Consider the following 18,438-nt stretch of genomic DNA (forward strand, 5'->3'; position numbering starts at 1 on the left):
GGCACAGGGCTGAGGTTCCCACCACATCTGCAGTAGCTGGCTCTACCCTAGCTGAACTCCCCCTCTTGAATAAGTCACTGACCCTCCAAAACCCAGTGATTCATTCAGCAACTATTTACTGAGCACTGACTAACTGCTCCAGGCACTGGGGATACAGCAGTGAACAAAACAGACAGAAGCCCTCATGGAACTGACATTTTTGTGGAGCCTCAGTTAACTCATCTGCACAATGGGCATGACAAAAGCACTGTTCTCATAGGGCACAAAGTCCAGCATAGAGTTGGTGCTCAATAAACGCTAGCAGCTACAGCTTCCACTTGTACATCTGCCGGGTAATTATATAGATGGCGAGAAGAGCAGCAGTAAACTGCTTGGGCTTTATATCTGAGAAGGGAGCAGGGCACGGGTAGGGAAGGAGGGCTCAAACTCCTACATGGGTCACAGCCAAAACTCCCCCCCCCCGGGCTGGGACTCGTGGTAACTCCACTGTACACAAGAGGAACCCGAGGCTCTCAGGCTGAGTGGCTCACTGAAGGTCTCCCCACCGACCGGGTGCGGAGGCTGTCTAGCTCCAGAGCCTGCTAATGGCTGTGCTCCACCTCCCCTCATTCCCACACCCGAGCAGCTTGAAATGTGTGCAACAAGAAAGCATTTACACATCATGTGTGCAGTTTTAAAAGAAGGCATTCTTGCCCTGGCCGGTGTGGTTCAGCTGGTTGGAAACTCGTCCCACAACCTGAAAGGTCGATTCCTTGTCAGAGCACATGCCTAGGGGGCAGGTTCCGTCCCTGGCCGGGGTTGGGATGCATGCAAGAGGCAACCGATTGACGTTTCTCACATCAATGTTCCTCTCTCTTTCGATGTCTCTTCCTCCCTCCCTCCCCCTCTAAAATTAATAAGCATGTCCTCAGTTGAGGATTAAAAAAAAGAATACATTCTTTAAAGGTTTTGAAAAGAAAAACAGAACATTTTTGCTTACAAAGCATATGGCATCATACTTGGCACACAGAAGGTGCTTAATAAGAAAATAAGAAGCAAACTGTGGGGCAGGCTGTGCACCAATAGACAAACTGGGATCCGCTGGGGTGTTCCGCAAGCACAGGGCACAATGGGCACCTCTCAGGCAGGGCTCGAGGGACCATCTCTTCCCACCTCATCTCTGTCCGTTCTGTTAGAATTGCACACACTTCCTACCCCAGCCTCTCCCACCCGGTTCTCACCAGCAGTTTCTGGTACTTGGCCTGAAGTTCACTGTTCTGCTCCTGAGAACAGAGCCAAGGACATGGGTTAGGGTGGGGTGCAGGTGTGAGCCCCACCTTTCCCAATCCCCTCCACCACCAACGCCTACCTTGCCCCCGTCCTTGGTCAGGTGGGGCCCGATGGCCTTGACCTCATTGTGGAAGATGTTGTGCTGCTCCACCTGGTGGTCCACCAGCGGCAGGTCCGTCCCGAAACTCTGGCTGCTCAGCTGGTCCTGGGAGGGGAGGACGAAGACAATGCTCGTAGCGGGTGGGCCAGAGCTGGGGACTCCTCCTCGCAGGGCCAGCCACGGAGTGAGCAAAGTGGCCCCGTGAGGACACAACAAGAGGCTGTCACCTTTATCTACACGTCATCTCATTTAATCTCACAGCAACTTTAGAGGCCCACACGGTTACTGTGTCCATTTCACAGATGGCTCAGCCAGAGGCAGTCACTTGCCCAGCGTCACACCAGTAAGACAGGACCCTAGGTTCCAGTGGTGGCTCCGCTCCATGCTGGGGATGGGCTGGCAAGGGCCCAGGAAGAACAGTGGCTGGCCGGAAATCTGCCAGCCTGCCAGGACCCTAGCGAGCCAGGGTCGGAGGATGATCCCAGGAAGGTCACAACCTCTATCACTTCTGCTGTGTGACTCTGGGCCAGGCGCTGCACCTCTCTGAGCCTCACTCTTCTCATTGACACACACATCAGAAAACATCGGAAACACAATTCCCTCCTGGCATGACTGTGGTGACATTAAATGGTGGGGTTCTCCCCCCACACACCCAGCCCCCTCCCCAGCAGAAGCCTGGGCTGTACCAGCTTTTCTTCCACCAGCGCCGCCCAGTTGACCTGTGGGTCCACCTCCTTCACTGACAGGTTGTAGATCTGCTTGTGTTTCCCACGGAGGTTAGCCACGCGCTCCTTCAGCTGACGGATGCTGAGGGGGGAGAGTGGCCACCCTGGTTAGCGGGCTAGTTGTCAGGGGCACTGCCTGAGTGCTGCCCCCCCCCCTTTCTGCACAGTGTGCCCTGGAAGGACAGGTGGCAGAGGCCTTGGGTTCCAGACGAGCACTTGCATCCTCCTCCTCCCCCTCTATCAGTGCCTCCCCCAGGCCCACCATGTCCCCCAAACTATAGAAGGTTCTAGAAGCAGCAGGCAGGTCCACTGCTCTCTAGAGTCCATTCATGAAGGCCCACAGGGGGAGTGTGGGCCATGACAAGGACAAACACAGGGAGCCGTGGGGCACTGAGAGACCCTTGTCCCTGCTGTCTTGAGTGCCGATTTACCCACATCAGAGCAAAGAAGCTCAAGGGCCACGAGCACGAGAAGGCAGGTGGGTATTGGCAGCGGAAAAACGTGCTCAAAAGCGTGGCGTCAGGAAGCTGGGGTCACGCTACAACCAGGACAGGGAACACCAGTACTCTGAGTTGTCTCCCGACTGCAAAATGGGTTATCGTGAGAACCACATAAAGTGCGTGGCATGTACCTGGAATCTGCTTAGCCCTCGATAAACCTTAACACAGTTCCTGAATGCTGAGTGGGCTGCCGCCCTCCTGCCCTGGCCCAGCGCAGCTCCCTCAGAACCTGAAGCGGAAGGGACCTACTCCTCGGCGATCATGTCCCCCTGGGGATGCTTCATGTGCTTGGCGATGGCCGCATCCGCCTCCAGCACGTACAGCAGCTTCTCTGAGTCGGATACTTTCTGCAGGGCCACGTCCCGGTGCTCGGGCTGCCGGCCCTCCTGCAGCCGGGCCAGATCCTACGGGAGTCACGAGAGTGGAGGGAAATCAGACAGGGACTCAGCGGGCAGTGCAGGGATGGGAAGGGTGGGAAGAGAGGGGCCACCCAGGGACTCCCCAGCCCTGCCTATCCTCTCCTCCAGCCATACAGCAAACGGCCCAAATGTCTACTTGTGTGGTGCTCTAGGATGCAGCCCCCTGGGGGGACCATCAGGAAGGCATGTCAACAGATAAACCTCACAAAGGTGATTGCGAGTTTGTAGGAGTCAGTGTTTACCAAGGAAACACGCCAGAGGTGGAATGAGGGGGACCTGCTTTAGCTCCAGTGGTCAGTGGGGTCCCCCCGAGGTGTTAACACAAACTAGGAGTGAAGGCTGAAAGGGAAGAGTGTTCTGGGCAGAGGCAACAGCTTGTGCAAAGGCCCTGAGGCAGGCAAGGGTGAGCTGTGACTGAAGCCACCATGACTGAAAGGCGAGGAGAGGAAGTAGGAGAGCTGGGCAGGGCAGGCCAGAGCGCACAGGACCCACGCACTGCGGGGCACAGGCCGGAGCACGGAATGGCTCTATGGAGGGAAATGACATGGCTCCGCCCACTTTTAAAAGCGATGCCTCTTGGGGCTCTGCAGGGAGAAGGTATTAATACAAACTGAGAGGGCAGGCAGCAGTTGTGATGGCAGCCAAGTGGCAGCTGAGGGTGGCCCTCATTGGGACATGACAAGAATGAAGAGAGCGGGTAGACATCTGGGAGGAACAACCAGTAAGTCACTGAGTCCAAGGTCGTGCTTGTTTGGGGAAGAACAATGAATTGTGGCAGCCAGGGAAGCCGGTTTCTAAACACAGCCCATTAATTCACTTAGTCAGCACACGTGAAGACTGGCCAGGCACTGTGCCGGCCCCTGGGGACTCCGGGCCAGCAGGGGAGGGGGTGACAAATCAGTGACAGGAAGGAGGACAGATTGGCTGCAGCCCAGGGTCCTTTAGGGGGCCAGTCGCACCCCTCCCTGGGTCTCAGAGTCCCCATCTCTGCTGTGGGAATAGGAAAGACACCTGCTTCAGAAGCGACATCGCAGTGAACTAAGGAGATGGAATCACTGACACACTGTCACAGAACAGCCTCAAAAACTAGGCAGAGTGAGAAAAGCCAGATGCAAAGGGCCACGTCACGCGTGGGATTCCATTTACGTGAACTGTCCCAAGTCAACAAATCCATAAAAAAAATCAGGTGAGTGGTTGCGGGGGCTGGGAGGAAACAGAATCAACAGTCAATGGCCACAGGAGGTCCTACTCGGAGACAAAACAGTTGGAAACCGGTTTATGGAAATGGCTGTGCCACTCGGTGAATTTTCTCCAAAGCACTGCATCGCCACTTGCAGTGGGAGCAGTTTCCGACATCTAAAACAAGCCTTGAAAAAGCTATTACAAAAGGGAAAGAAGGGAAGGAAGAAACAGCCAAAGAAAAGAAAAGAGTGCATGGAGGTGATGATACTGGGTAAAGACACGACTTTGTTGCAGAGGATGTCCGAGCCGTCTCTCCCGGCCAACTCCAGGACGGCCAGGGGCCAGCGGGCCTTGGGGGTGAGGCCCACGTGCCGAAGGCCAGTGGTGCTGGGCCACCTCTCCCACCCCGCAGTGCGTCTGGCCCGTTAAAGAACCCGTAACACATCACGGTTCTGGGCTTAGGCGGAATTTTATCCACTCCCTCATCACCAGCTGATCTGAAGCTCTCCTGGGTAGTTTATCGCGTTGAAGATTAATTTTGCAAAAGAAGGAAGTAAACTGATCATGCTAGCCTTTTTGATACATGCTAATCAAGACGAGAAAGGAGCATGTAGCTGAGCAATGTTCTGTCAGGCAGAACTGACCAACTGTGAGAGAGTCGGGGCAGGGGCTACTTCAGGGGGACATCGATGGGAAGGGTCGCAGGGGGCCGTCTGGGAGACGGTCTCTCTCCACCTGAGCTGTAATTCCACGGGTACCTACTGATGGGGCCAAACTCTTCAAATCTGGATGCTTCCTGCACACCTCATATAAGTTATACCTCAACGAAAAGGGTTTTTAGCTCTGCCCAGTGTGGCCTAGGTTGTTGGGCATCATCCCCACACAGCCACAGGTCGTCGGCTGGATTCCCGGTCCGGGCTCGTGCCGGGGGTGGGGGGGTGGGGGTGGGGTTCCATGCCTGGGTAGGGCGTGTACGAGAGGCGGCCGATCGATGTTTTCTCTCTCACGCTGATGTTTCCCTCCCTCCCCATCTCCCGCCCTTCCCCTCTCTCTATAAATAAATAAAATATTTTTTAAAGGCTTTTAAAAGTAAAAACACATGATAGGGACCAATCTAACACATGACACAGACGGGGGTGCAGAGGTAAGACAGAGTGAAACTGGGAGACGTCGCTGGCGAAACCTGAGAGGCAGGGACCTGGCTGTGCTCTCTGCAGGCTTGCAACTTTTCTGCACAGGTAAAATTTTGGATAAGCACGGAAGCTCCCATGTCGTATGATTCCACTTGTAAGTAAAGCAGATACCGGCCTGCCAGGGGCCGGAAGGAGGAGCGAGCGATGAGACTGTGGGGTTTCCCTTTGGGCGAAAAGAACGCCTCTCGCTGCACAGAAGCGGTGGCTGCCTGACGCTGACAAAGTAGTGATGCCACTGACTCATTCGCTTCGGTGGTTATTTTGTGTCGTGCCGATCTCACTTCAATTAAAAAAAAAAAAACGGCAATTCTACAAAACTTTGGGGTAATAAAATCAATAATGATATTCTCTTCTGAACAAAAGAAGAGAAAAAAGATTAGTCTTCATGCAGTCTTCAAAGCGTGGTCTCTTTTTTGGAGTTGGTTCATTCGAAATTAAGAAACGGTTCAAAATGATCTCCCCGATCCATGCCTGTTAGTTTTGAGTCACCACTCTCAGCAAGTAAACTGAGAGAGTGAGCCTTGTTTACACGCACACGAGAAAAGGTCGGACACGCCAAAATGTTAACAGCCGATGGGTCTCTCTGCTGGTGGAATTAGGCATGACTTTAATTTGCTTCCTTATGCTTGTTTATCCGTCCTGAAATGTCCACAATGAACACATTACTTTCATTAGGAGAAAAAAGGACACGCCCGAAAAGCTGCTTTCATTTAGGAAAGGACACACCATCCCAGCAGCGTGACTGAGGCGGGGCAGGGTCACCAGAGGGGCTGGGTATGGGGGGGGGGGCGGGGGCGGGAGAAGGGGCCGGCAGGGTGGGCGCTGAGCAGGAAAGGCAGGAGGTGGCGAGGCAGCTGGGGGCGAGGAAGGAGTGGAGGGGAGGGTGCCTGGCAGGGGACAGACTTCCCGCTTGTCCTTCCTGCCCCATTTGCCACCCCCAGCCCACCCGGCTCCTCAGGTCCCTGGGTGGTCAGAGGGAGGCGCAGCCATGGCTGGCCCTGGGGACAACACTGGGACCAGCGGGACCATCCTCCCGCAATGCCCTCCTCTTAGTGCCCCCTGGGTAGGGAGGCAGAGGAAATGCAGGCCCCCAGTTCAATGTGAACTTCAGGTAAACAGTGGATAATTTCGTAGTGTAAGTATTTCCCAAATAGTGCATGAGACATACCCCCAACAGTTTTTATTTGTGTTCTGAAATTCAAATTTAACTGGATATCCTGTATTTTTATTGACTATCTGCTAAATCCGGCAACCTCACCTTCGGGATGCTTCTGGGGCCAGCTCTGTCGCTGACTAGTCACCCGAGGCCTCTCTGAAGCTCAGTTTCTCCAAAATGGGGAAGCACTCAACTGCACCGAGCTGGTGGAGTTTGCGCCTCAGCAGCGCACAGTGTGAGCGCGGCCCCAGTGTCCCGCAGGGGACAGGATCCTTCGGAGAACCCACAGCTCAGGACCCCCATTTTCCAGAGAGGAAGAGGAAACTGAGGCTCAGAGAGGGAAAGTGATTTCCCCAGCTACGTTCTCTCTCTCTCCTGAAAGGGGAAGAGCACAGCGTGAGTCTGGGCAGTGGCGGTGGCCGTAGGAGAAGAGCAAGCCATGGCACTGGTCATGACATTGATTGAGCCCTGCACTGCACCTGCATGATCTCATCGACTTTTTACAGAGGCTTGGGCAATATGGACGGTCACCCCTACCCCTACGGAGGGGATCACACGCACAGAGATTAGGAGACTTGCTCAAGGTCACCCCGTAAGGGGCAGAGAGGACCCTAACCATGGGATCCTCCTGAGGCCGTGGTTCTCTGCCAGGGGCCCGCACACAAGCTGCAGGAACTCAGCGCCCGGGGAGAGGGGCTGGTGTTAACAGCCATGAGGAAGTTCCTCCTCATTTTCCCACCTCAGCACTGTTGGCATTTGAGGTTGAGTCACTGGGTGGGGGAGGGGTCCTGTGCACTGTGCGGTGTTTAGTTGCACCTACTGGATACCCACTCCCTCAGTTGCGACAGCTGAAAATGTCTCCAAATATGGGCACATGTCCCCTGGGGGCAGCATGACCCTGGGTGGGAACCTCTGGGTCAGACAAGACCCTGGTCCTACGGGGGGGCTGGAGGTTCCGTGTGGGGGGCGCCCAGGTGGGAGGTGGGGGTGCTCACGCTCTGCATCTTGGCCTCCGTGTCCACGATGTTCTTCTCCACCTGGTCGGCATTCTTCTGCAGCTGATCGATCAGCTCCGACAGCTCCTTGTTGGAGATGCTGCAGGCAGGAGGGGAGGGAGTGAGCCAGAGGGCTGGGGGGCAGGGGCTACGGCCCCACCCGGGCCCTGGCTGCCCAGGTTGTCTGGGGGCCCAGGCTCTGAGCAGCCACTGCCCAGGGAGCCTCGGGTGGAGCCAGGCTGTGTCCCAGGGCGAGGTCACTAAAGCCACAGAAACAGACAGCGGCTGCTGAGGGAAGGCAGCCCACTCGGCTCGTTCCCTCTGAGGCTTCTGTTTTGCCACGTTCCGTTCTTCCATGCTTTTCTACTGAGATACAATTCACATACTATGAAATCTACCCTTTTAAAGTATATAATTCTTTATATAACAGAATCATAAAGTATATAAAAGTGCTTTTTAGTATGTTCCCAAAGTTGTACAACCATCATCCCTGTCTAATTGCAGAACATTTTCATCAGCCCCCAGAGAAACCCTGTATTCTTTCTGTGGCGGATGCGGGCTCCCACGGCACGGAGAGCCCACGCCGTGTTTATCCAGCCATCGGGCGATGGACATCTGGGTTGTCTCCATCCTGGGCCCTCACAAACCGTGCTCCTGTGAACGAGATTCTGTGCGGGCACTCTTACTGTTAAATACCTGTTACTTTTCTTTCAGTCTACAGACTCTGTGCATTTAAATAAATTTGCTAAAAAGATGAACCTGAGTGCCCCACTGTAAGCAGAAAACTGGAAACCCTTGCCATAAATGGAGGCGACCACCAAGTAGAACGACAGCACGAGGTTCTGGCTGGATGCTGGGCGGCCTGCTCGCCTCAGGACCAAGCCCTGCCCGCTCCTGCTTAACGGCAGAGCTTGGCAGTTACCACGGCCGAGTCAGAGCTGTGTTAGCACCGAGCCGAGGCTTTCTCCTCGATGCTCTCGGAGCCTCTGAGAGACTGGAAATCAGAGAAACTTTCCTGAGTGGCATTTCTGTGTCCCCCTGGTACAGAAACCCTGAAGTCCATCCCATACGACTCCGGCAGCACTACTTGGGTAGCGAAGACCGTAGCCCTGGCATGTGGGTTCTGGCGACATGACTTGGCTAAGCTGCTGCACCTGCCTGTGTCTCTGTGTCCACTGTCAGGTGGAATAAGCCTTTCATAAGCTTTTCATCTCATTCATAAGCCACCTTCCCAGGTGTGGGGGACACGGTTGTTACGGATGGGAGTGTGGTTACACAGGCAAAGAGCTGGTTTGCGATTATCGTTGTTAAGGAGCCTTACCGATCCTTGTCCAGCCCCACCCCACCTTTGCTCTTGTTTTCTTTAAACAAAGGAAGAAACAAAGACCAGAGAGGGAAAGCAACTGGGCCAATGTCGCCCAGCCAGTCAGATGGTCAATTACTCCCCAGTCTCCATCAAAAACCCTTCTGTACAGACTCCACGGTGGGGCCTGAACAACCAAGCACCCAGAAGTTTCATTCCACCTGCACTCATGAAACACCTACTGTGTGCCAGGCCCAGCACTGCACATAGACACAGCCTCACCTTCTGAGGATTCAGCCCCTAGACAGGGAGGAAATCAGCATTTACAGCGACAGTCATGAGACTGAGGCAGGCTGGTGGCTGGGGATGACCCGGGCAGCCTCCTAAGCTGCTGGGTGGGGAGGGGGGTGATCAGTGAAGGCTTCCTGGAGGCGGTGGTGCTGGCTGGGTTCTAATGGGCAAGGAAGAGTTGGGTTCTTGGGCAGAAGGCTCCAATGAGGAGAGGCCCTGAAAGAGGTCCTGGGAGTGTGCCTTCGGCTGGCCCAGGGCAAGGCTCTGGACCCTCAAGCCAAGGGGGCTGCCAGCATCTCAGAGTGGAATTCCTCCAATCGAGGCCTGTGACCCACCTCCTGTGGCATGGCATCTTCACATTCCCAGGGATGACCCGGACTTTCTCAACATGGACCTCCAGAGCCGGGCCCAGGAAGCTGTATTACTGCTGCTGTTGTTTCTACGGGTCCCCAGGGGACCCTAATGCCTCTAGAGTTTGAGGTCCAACACTGCAGGTGCTTCTGGGACAGGGGGACTTCGGGAGGCAGAAATGGGGGCAGCAAACGGGAGCTGTGAGTCTGTCCATCCCTGTCCCAAAGCTTGTCTGAGGGCCTGCTCTGTGCCAGGCCTGGGCACACAGAGAAGGGGGGAGCAGGGGGTGCGGCGAGGACGACAAGACCTAGGCCACACCCTCTGCAAAGTCAGCCGAGGAGGCAGCCTTTCTCCCAAAGTGAGGTCCCAGGAATCCCAGTCACTCTTTCAGAATGAAGCCTTTGTCAGTCAGGGCCGTTAGGAAATGCAACCCCCTCTGTAAGTTCAGGAGTCAGTGAAGCTCTGGAGAAGTCCCGCAGCAGAGAAAGGCTGAGCAGAGGGGACTGTGGATAGAGGACCCGGGTAAGGAGGGGTGAGGGCTGGGCTGCTGACCAGCTCCCACTGCTCCCACCCCCTGGCTAGCAGACCACGGGGGGGGGGGGGGAGGAACAGGACCACTTCCAGGCCCCTCAGCCCCACCCAAGCCACTGACCCCCAACCTGGCCTGCTGAGAGGTGGCAAATGTCAGTACAAATATTTAACCCGTGACCGTGGGCCGCCATCAGGAACCTGCAGTGCGGGTTAGGTGGGGGCCTTTGTCTCCCCCGGGCCTGGGCCCAGCCCAGCTCCCAGTCCAGCCCCTTCAATGGTTGGGGCAGGTGTGAAGAAAGCACCTTCTGGATCCACACTGACTAGACCATTATTCTAGTTACAGCCCAGCACCGGAAGGGGGTGTGGGGCAGAGAAGGGGATGGAGACAGCCAGCCCCAGGGCCTGGGCTTCGAGTGGAGAACAGAGCGGGGCTCGGAGGGAGCTTTCAGCCACACGGGCCTGGACTCCTCCGAGTCCTGTTGGGCTGTTTAGTGTTTGAACCATCTCAGGCAAGGACTTTACCCTTCACATGCCTCAGTTTCTCCATCTGTGTGATAGTAATCTGAGAGTTACAGACATCAGATGGGTTTGAAGGCACCGCCCCAATAGTATCCTTGCCCTCATTTCCCAGGGGAGCTTTGCATGCCCCTGTACAGGTGAGGAAGCCAAAGCCGAGAGACGTCAAGGCACTTGCCCAGGGACGCACAGCTCGTGAACACGGAGCCAGGGTGCTCTCCTAGGGCCACGTGATTAATCAGTGGGCTAACAGCTACTCGTGGGAAAAACCACATGAGCCAACGTATAGCAACAACCACTGTCACCGTAACAGTGTGAGCTCAGATTTACTTTCCACACGCCAGGCTCCCCACCATTCTTCCCTTATCTCCACTATAACCCCGTGAGCTAGGTGCTGACCCAGTGGGTAGTCCTTTTTTTTTATCATCTGCACTTTACAGATGTGAAACCCGAAGACCAGAGAGGTTTAGTGACTTTCCCAAAGTCACACAGTAATTAAATGTCGGAGCTAGAGTTCCAACCCAGGGAGGCCCCTGGTCTAGGCCATCAACAATCCCATGTGACGATCGTGTAAGGGCTCTCAGCACACAGTATGCACTTAACAGATTGACTTAGAATGCCCAGTGCCCCAAGCCACAACTGGGTGCCACTTCCACCCCTAGGATGACAACAATCAAAAGGACAGACAAGAACAGTTGTCAAAAAGGACGTGGAAAACCAGGCCCACCACACACTGCTGGAGGTGGATGCAAAATGCTGCAGCTCCTTTACAGAATAGTCCAGAAGTTCCTCAAAAAGTTAAATATAAAATTGCCATATGACCCAGCAATTCCACTCCTTGCAACCTACCCAAGAGAAATGAAAACATAAGTCCACAGTAAAACTTGAGCACAAATGTTCATAAAGCACTATTTACAAGAGCAAAAAAAGCGGAAACAACCCAAATGGTCATCAGCTGATAAATAACAAAATGTGGTCTAGCCCTGGCCACTGGCTCAGTTGGTCGCAATACCGTTTTATAAACCAGAAGGTCCAGGGTTCAATTCCTGGTCAGGGCAAATGCCCAGTTGTGGGTTCTGTTCTTGGTTGGGGTGCATGTGAAAGGCGACCGATCAAATGTTTCACTCTTGCATCGATGTTTCTCTCCCTCTCTCCCTCCTCCCCCAATTCTCTAAAAAAAAAAAAAAAAAAATCAATAAGCACCCCCAGGTGGGGATAAAAAAACAAAACAAAACATGTGTTCTAACCACGTATGGAATACAATTTGGCCAAAAAAGAAATGAAGTGCTAATGTGTGCTACAATATTGAGAAACCCTGGAAACATGGCGCCAGACACGAACAGGTCTCCTATCGTATGGTTCCGTTTAGCGGAAACGTCCAGAGCAGGCAAATCCATAGAAGCAAAAGGTGGATGAGTGGTTGGCAGGGGCTGGAGGAGGAGCAGCTGCTGAAGGGTGAGGGGCTTCTCTCTGAGGTGATGGAAATGTTCTAAAGTTGATTATGGTGATGACTGTGTAATTGTGAGACTACACTAAAAATGGTTGACTTGCTTATTTTAAATGAGTGAGTTGTATGGTATATGAGCGCTATTTCAGTAAGGCTGTTTCCAAAAACAATTGGCAGCTGCTGTTCATTGGAGACTGGGACTGCTCCTGCTTCCCCCGGCCTCTCCAGTCAGCCCCTCCTGTGCTCTTTTGTGCAGAGGCTGGGCCAGCTCCAGCTTCCGCGCCCCCCAACCCGCTCCCCCGAACCCCAGCGGCCTGGAGGATGCTCGTTGACACTCAACAGAGGGTTGGCTATGTGCCCAGCTGGTACTAAGCAAGTCACATACAGATGAGCTCATTTCATCCTGTCACGGCCTGAAGTAGTGTTTTCACAGAGGGGGAAACTGAGGCAGGGAGTGATTAGCTATCTTGGCCGTAGTATGTCCGCCAGAGAGCAGGGCAGAGCTGAGGTCAGAACTCAGCTCTCTGGAACAGGGTCCCAACACTTTCTCCCTTTGGGTTTGGGGCCCTGCGTTCCTCCTGCCATCAGGCGAGCCATGGGGCCAGTGTGTCCCCATGGCAGCTGCAGACCCCCATGCCAGGGGTGCAGGAACACAGGTGGTCAGGAAACCCACAGGGAAGGGGTGCAGAGCCAGGAGGGCTGGGGACTGGCTGGGCAGGTCCAGCCTTTCATCTCATTCATAAACCACAAGGGGCAGCCAGACATGGCACCTGTGGGCCATCAGCCCAGCTGCTAGAAGATCAAGACACAGTCCTTCCCCATCATCCTCGTCCCAGTCCTGTCCCATCCACACACTCACCTGGCACCTCCACCCACTTGGGCAGGGAACAGGATCTAAGTGACATGTTGGGTGAGGGACATGCCTAGCCCTCCCTCCACTTACTGAAAAGTTTAACATGGACACAGGTGATGTAGGTCGTGGCCGTAGGCACTGGAAGCGGCCTCGGAAGTCATCCAGCCCCACCTGCTCATTACACTGATGAGCAAACTGAGGCCCTCAGATTTGAAGGCACCTGCCCAAGGTCACACAGCGGGCAGTGGTGTCTGGAGCCAGACAGGTTCAAGTTCTGAATGCACCAACCGTCAGCGTAACCTCGGAGGGGCTATTGACATTTCTGAGCCTCAGTTTCACCATCTGTAAAATGGGGGTGGCACGCTCTACCTACTTCAGTGAGGCAGGTGGGGGAGGGGGAGGGCCACTTCTGGAAACACCAGAACTGACTTTCGAAGGCGCTTTGGGTTTGAGGGCTGAGCTGGAGGTTTGGAGCAGCATCTGAGGTCCCAGAGCAGGTCTGAGATTCCAACTCACAAGTGGGTGTCACTGCTGGTCCCCCAGCTCCTAAGCAGTGTCAGTCCACTGAAGGCACCAAATAAAGGACCGGAATCACCTAGCACAAGGCAGGGGCTCCAAAATGGTGATGATGACATTTGTTCATGCAAGACATAGCCACTGAGCAAATTTTATTCCCCTCAGGGGTTGCCATTTGCAACAGAATGAAGCCCTTACATTGCTCCTGAACTGCGCTTGGGGTTCTTCCCTGGGGACCTCATTTCCTTCCTGGGGATTCCCATTTGCTTCCTTCGGAAAATCAGCGACTTTACAGTGAAGACAACAAGGTTAACATCAGCAGAGAGAAAGCGCATCGACAGGGCGGGACTCCCACCCCTGAGCCGCACACAGGGTCACGCCCACAGCACCCTTCCCAGAACAGACGTGCTCCCTCTCACGGCCAGGAGCCAGCGCTGGCTGACAAAACACGTCCCCGGAAGCGTCTCTGTCACAAGAGACCGGGGGACCGGACCGTTGGACGGGAGAACACTGAGGAGACATGACAACTGAATGGGACATGTGCTCCTGGAACAGAAAATAGGCATTAGGGGAAACAAGGGAATTAGAAAGTTTAGCCCTGTCTGGCGTTGCTCTAGGTTGAGTGCCTGCCTGCACACCAAAGGGTCACCAGGTTGATTCCCAGTCAGGGCACGTGCCTGGGTTGTGGGCCAGGTCCTCAGTAGCGGGTATGTGAGAGGCAACTACACACTGATGCTTCTCTCCTTCTCTTTCCCCTCCATTCCCCTCTAAAACAAATAAATAAAATCTTCAAAAAGAAAAAACGTTTATAGTTTAGTTTTGTTTTTTTTTTTAAGATCCTTTCTAGATTTTCCAGCAAACCCCTATAGGAGCAGATGCTTCTGAGTGATGAGGCCACCAGGGTGCCCATCTGTGGACAGGCGTGGAGGTGGTGGGGTGCTGTGGACTGAGACACCACCTGATAAAAGCTGATGCGACCCAGAACTCAGCTGTCCCCTGAACTGGTCCCCTTGGCCTGGCCCAGGCTGCAGTCAAGGGCTGCAGGTAGGTTTGGCAGGCCAGGTGAAGTCACCACACAGGCAGATTGAGGTCATTTCTCCAGAGAACCAGCCTGGTTTTCTTCTCCCCAGCTGAGGAAGCTGGGGTCTGGCATGAGTCCAGGGGGGCCCAGGTCCTGTCCAAGGTGAGATGGGCAACCCTGTTTTCCCAGCCTGGTCTCTGTGTGAGACTCCAGACACCAGGAGGGGAAAACGGGGTGCCGGCGGGCTGGGGGTGCTGCCTGCCACTGCCTCACAGCCACGGGGCTGGGCTCGGGGACACACTCAGAATTAAACAAGGGCTTTTTGGGCCCCAGCCCACAGGTGCCAGCCCGGAACAGGCGCCTCTTTGTGTCCCGGGAGAGCGCCGGGACTGCGGGGAGAGAGCCTGGGGCCTCTCGCGGCATCAGGTAGCCCCGCTCCGTCCCCGGGAGTTAGAAATTCAGTGACCACAGTCTGACCTGCTTTACGGGTGGCCAGCAGCGGAGGCTGGCTGCAAAGTGGGGAGCTGGGACTGAACTCAGGGCCGTGTGACAAATGGTGTGGCCCAGGACAGCCCATTATCTGGCCATCGAACCCTCAGGAATGTGGGGATAGAGATTGGCACCCAAGGTCACTATGGATGCTTCACATGGACAAAGAAAGAGAACACAGGTGTCTCGAGGGACCCTTCAGTTTTCTCTTTTTGCTTTAGTTTCCTGCGATGCCCTTGCCCTTTTCCGCACAATGGCAAGATGCAGTTATAACCCGGCGGTTTGGCACCCAGGCCAAAGGCAGACATCCTGGGTTCGAATCCTGACTCAGTCCTTTTAAGCTGTCAATCACATAGCCTCTCTGAACCTCAGTTTCCCTATTTGTCAACGCGGGTCAGGGCAGTATTGCACACCACAGGGCGGGGTGGGGGTTGAGAGAGCAGACAGAGTGCTACCTCAGGGGAGTCCTGGTGCTCTGCTTCCACCTGTGGTCACCGTTCAGGGATTTGCTGTTATGGGCTCCTTTTAAGGAGCCGATAAAAGCCCCCAGCTGAGGCCTGACATCAGAGCCCAATGGCACTGAGGAGCTACGACAAAGACCCTAGGCCACCAACAGCATTCACACTGACCCATTCCTTCAAGCCCAGACATGCTCTGGGGTGTGGAGAATTCACAAATAACCTCAATATTTGGAAATGTCTCCTCCAACCCCTTCAGGGAGAGGCTGGTGCACAGATATGGGTACTGAGGCTGCTGGGCAGATGAGGATCCCAGGCCCAGCCAAGCTGGACCATCTTCAGTTTGGGCTAAGGGTAGCCTCTGTCGGTTTGGAGGCTGGAGGGGCACAGGGTGTTTCCATGACGGGGTTTCTGTTGCTCTGAGGACACTCCCCTGCCTGCAGGAGGGAGCGCAGAGAGCAGGGTGGGGAGGGCCCGTCTGCCCAGTTGTTCAGGCAGAACCTCGAGAACGGCCCTGATCTCCACCCCTCCCCCCCACCCCGCCCCGGTTCCAGCTCTCTGTGCTTCCATCCTCCTTCTGCCCCTGTGGCTTCCCCCTAATCAAGGTCGCCCCCTCTCAGCTGGACCAGTGCAACAGCCACGCCAACCATCTCCCTGCACCCTGACTCTCACCTCCCTGAGCCAACTTCTGCACAGTTGTCGGAGAGATCTTTCGACAGTGCAATCAATCACACCACTGTCTGGCTTCAATCTCGCCAGTGCTCCCAAACGCTTTCAGAACAGAGCGCACACTCCTGCCCAGGCCCCCAGGGCCCCCAGGACCAGCCCTGCCGGCCCCCAGTCCTCGTCCCTGGGCCTGGCCTCACTGCCTGTGTGTGTGGAGCTCATCCCTGCTTCCCGGTCTTTGTAGTGGCCATGGCCTCTGGGGAATCTCTGCTCACGGGTCACCTCAGGACCATCCTGGCTGAGACTCGGTCTTCTGACAACAAGTGCCCATTGTCCCACTTGGCCTCTCCACCTCCTCCCTGGGCTCTGCAGCCACCTGAAGTACCTGCCCCCAGGAGAGACCCAGGCCCTCCAAGGACACCATGAATGGCTAACCCTCCGGCTGGAGGCCACAGCAGAGCCACCTTTGCTGGCTGCCTTCAGCTCTCCCCGTCCGAGTCATGCTGCACCAACTGGTCCATTCTCTCTCTCTGCCTGCAGGGAGGGAAGCTGAGTCAGCCTGGCATGTGGGCTCAGGCAAGTTCCTTCACCACTCTGTGCCTCGGTTTTCTCATCTGTGAAATGGGGATAAGAATCAATCCAGCCCCGTAGGACTGAGACAATTCAAGGAGATGATCCTCGTAGAGCCCCGAGGACATGGCTGCCGCATCCCAAAGGCTCAGGATTGCTGGGGCTTTTGTCTGTTTCCTTCACTGCCACGCCCGCAGCGCCCAGTGCAGAGCCTGTCCCAGCAACAGTCAAACAAACTGCTGGTGTCTGGAGCAACAGCGCACTTTATTTTACTGCCTGGCCTCGATTTCCTCATCCACCCAGCAGGCTTATGGCATCTGTTGGCCGAGTAGCAAACAGAAAGACACATTCAGTAGGTGGGAAATGTGCGGGGCAGTGGGAAATGTGCGGGGCAGTGGGTACTACGTCACTGAGTTCAAGGCCACCACTGTCCAAACAGAAATAGGATGTGCCACATTTGTAACTTAATTTTCTAGTAGCCACATAAAAAAAAGTCAAAAGAAACAAGTATACTTAACTTTTATAAGGTATTTTATTCAACCTAACATAGCTAAACATTCTATTGATAGGTAGCCAATAGAACAGCATTATTACTGGGATATTTTATTTCACTTTTTCTCATTGGACATTATTTCATATTTACTGAGCATCTACTATTTACTGTGACCCACACTACATCCTGCAGACACAATTAATGATGAAGCAGGCATACTATGATAATACCTGACCTCACGGGGCTAACAATCCAGAGAAGTAATGAGATGTTTTAGATTCCTTTTCTTACACTAAGTTTTCAACGCCTGGCACGTAGTCTTCACTTGCAGCACACCTACTGTGTTCGAAGCACATGTCACATGGCCACTGCATGGAACAGCGCAGCTTGAATGATTCCTCTGGAGGCCTCTGGAGCCCTTTGCTCCAAGCCCATAGTGACTATCAGGTTTGCCCCAGTGAAGCTGATAGATGCTCAGAGCATCTATCTGCCTCACTCAGTGCCTGGTACCTAGGGTCACGTAGTAAATGGTCATTCCTTCTGCTCCCTGCCACCTCCCTCCAGACCCACAAAGGCTGACCAGATGCCTGCCCAAGACCAGGTTTAAGACCAGGTTTCGGCTGCCTGACTTCAAAATAGTCCCATGCTCCTATTTTGCCCAGTAGAGCATGGTGCCTGGGTGCGGCCTGCTGGGGAACACAGAACGTAGCCGGAAGCCCAACACCCTTTCCCAGATCCGCAGAGCTGCGGCATCCTTACCCACAGGCCCTGGGGCAGAACTGGGGGCCCTTGGCTGGCTCACCAGCACCCCTCTCTCCAGGCTGGAAGGATGGCCCCTTTCCTGAACTGCCACTCTGGGCAACAGGTCACACCCCAGGGACTGTGCCAGCTGTTCCTTCCGGCCCCAAACTGTTCAACGTGCTCTCGTTTTCCATGTTGTAGAGATGGGAACTGGTAGGAACAGGGCATGTCTGGTGGGGACAGATCTCCCTCCCTGGCCAAAGCCACCTGACGTCCAGGCCTGAGTCAGTCCCAATGATCCAGCCTTTGATCACCTCTGCAGTCCCTCCCTCACGGGGTTAATTCTGCCTCGGTGGGTGTGCTCTGGAGCAGGCAGGAGCAGGAGGCGTCAGCCACGGAATGTCTGGAATGTAAAGGAGTGCACACCTCTCCCAGAACCATTGCCCCTCCCAGAGCCCAGAGAAGGGCCATAGCCTCCGGCTGGCCACCATCATCCTCTTCCGGGTCCTGCCTGCCTCCAGGGTCAGCCAAGGCCTGAGCGGCTCCCTAGAAACCTCCAGACCTGGCCCCAGTCTCCACCTTCTTTAAACACTACCTGGCTGAGAACAAAGGCTTGTCACTCCTGGACATGTCCTGTCCCCCATACAAAGGCC

The 18,438-nt window shown here is 54.8% G+C and overlaps 1 protein-coding gene across 2 annotated transcripts in view; it reads right to left on the bottom strand.

Annotated features, from left to right (window-relative positions):
- PPL (periplakin) overlaps positions 1-18,438 on the bottom strand; it is a 45,745-nt gene that overhangs the window by 16,475 nt on the left and 10,832 nt on the right. For both annotated transcript variants that reach the window (XM_037143497.2, XM_037143496.2), the window contains exons 2-6: positions 7,540-7,639; positions 2,844-2,998; positions 2,056-2,176; positions 1,349-1,474; positions 1,221-1,262 (exon numbers count right to left, since the gene is read on the bottom strand). In XM_037143497.2, the coding sequence (XP_036999392.2) occupies positions 1,221-1,262; positions 1,349-1,474; positions 2,056-2,176; positions 2,844-2,998; positions 7,540-7,639 (544 nt within the window). The remainder of the gene's footprint in view (positions 1-1,220; positions 1,263-1,348; positions 1,475-2,055; positions 2,177-2,843; positions 2,999-7,539; positions 7,640-18,438) is intronic.

The sequence above is a fragment of the Artibeus jamaicensis genome, unplaced genomic scaffold, assembly GCF_021234435.1.
Source record: "Artibeus jamaicensis isolate MK-2021 breed Jamaican fruit bat unplaced genomic scaffold, CSHL_Jam_final contig_700, whole genome shotgun sequence".
In the NCBI taxonomy this organism is placed as follows: Eukaryota; Metazoa; Chordata; class Mammalia; order Chiroptera; family Phyllostomidae; genus Artibeus; species Artibeus jamaicensis.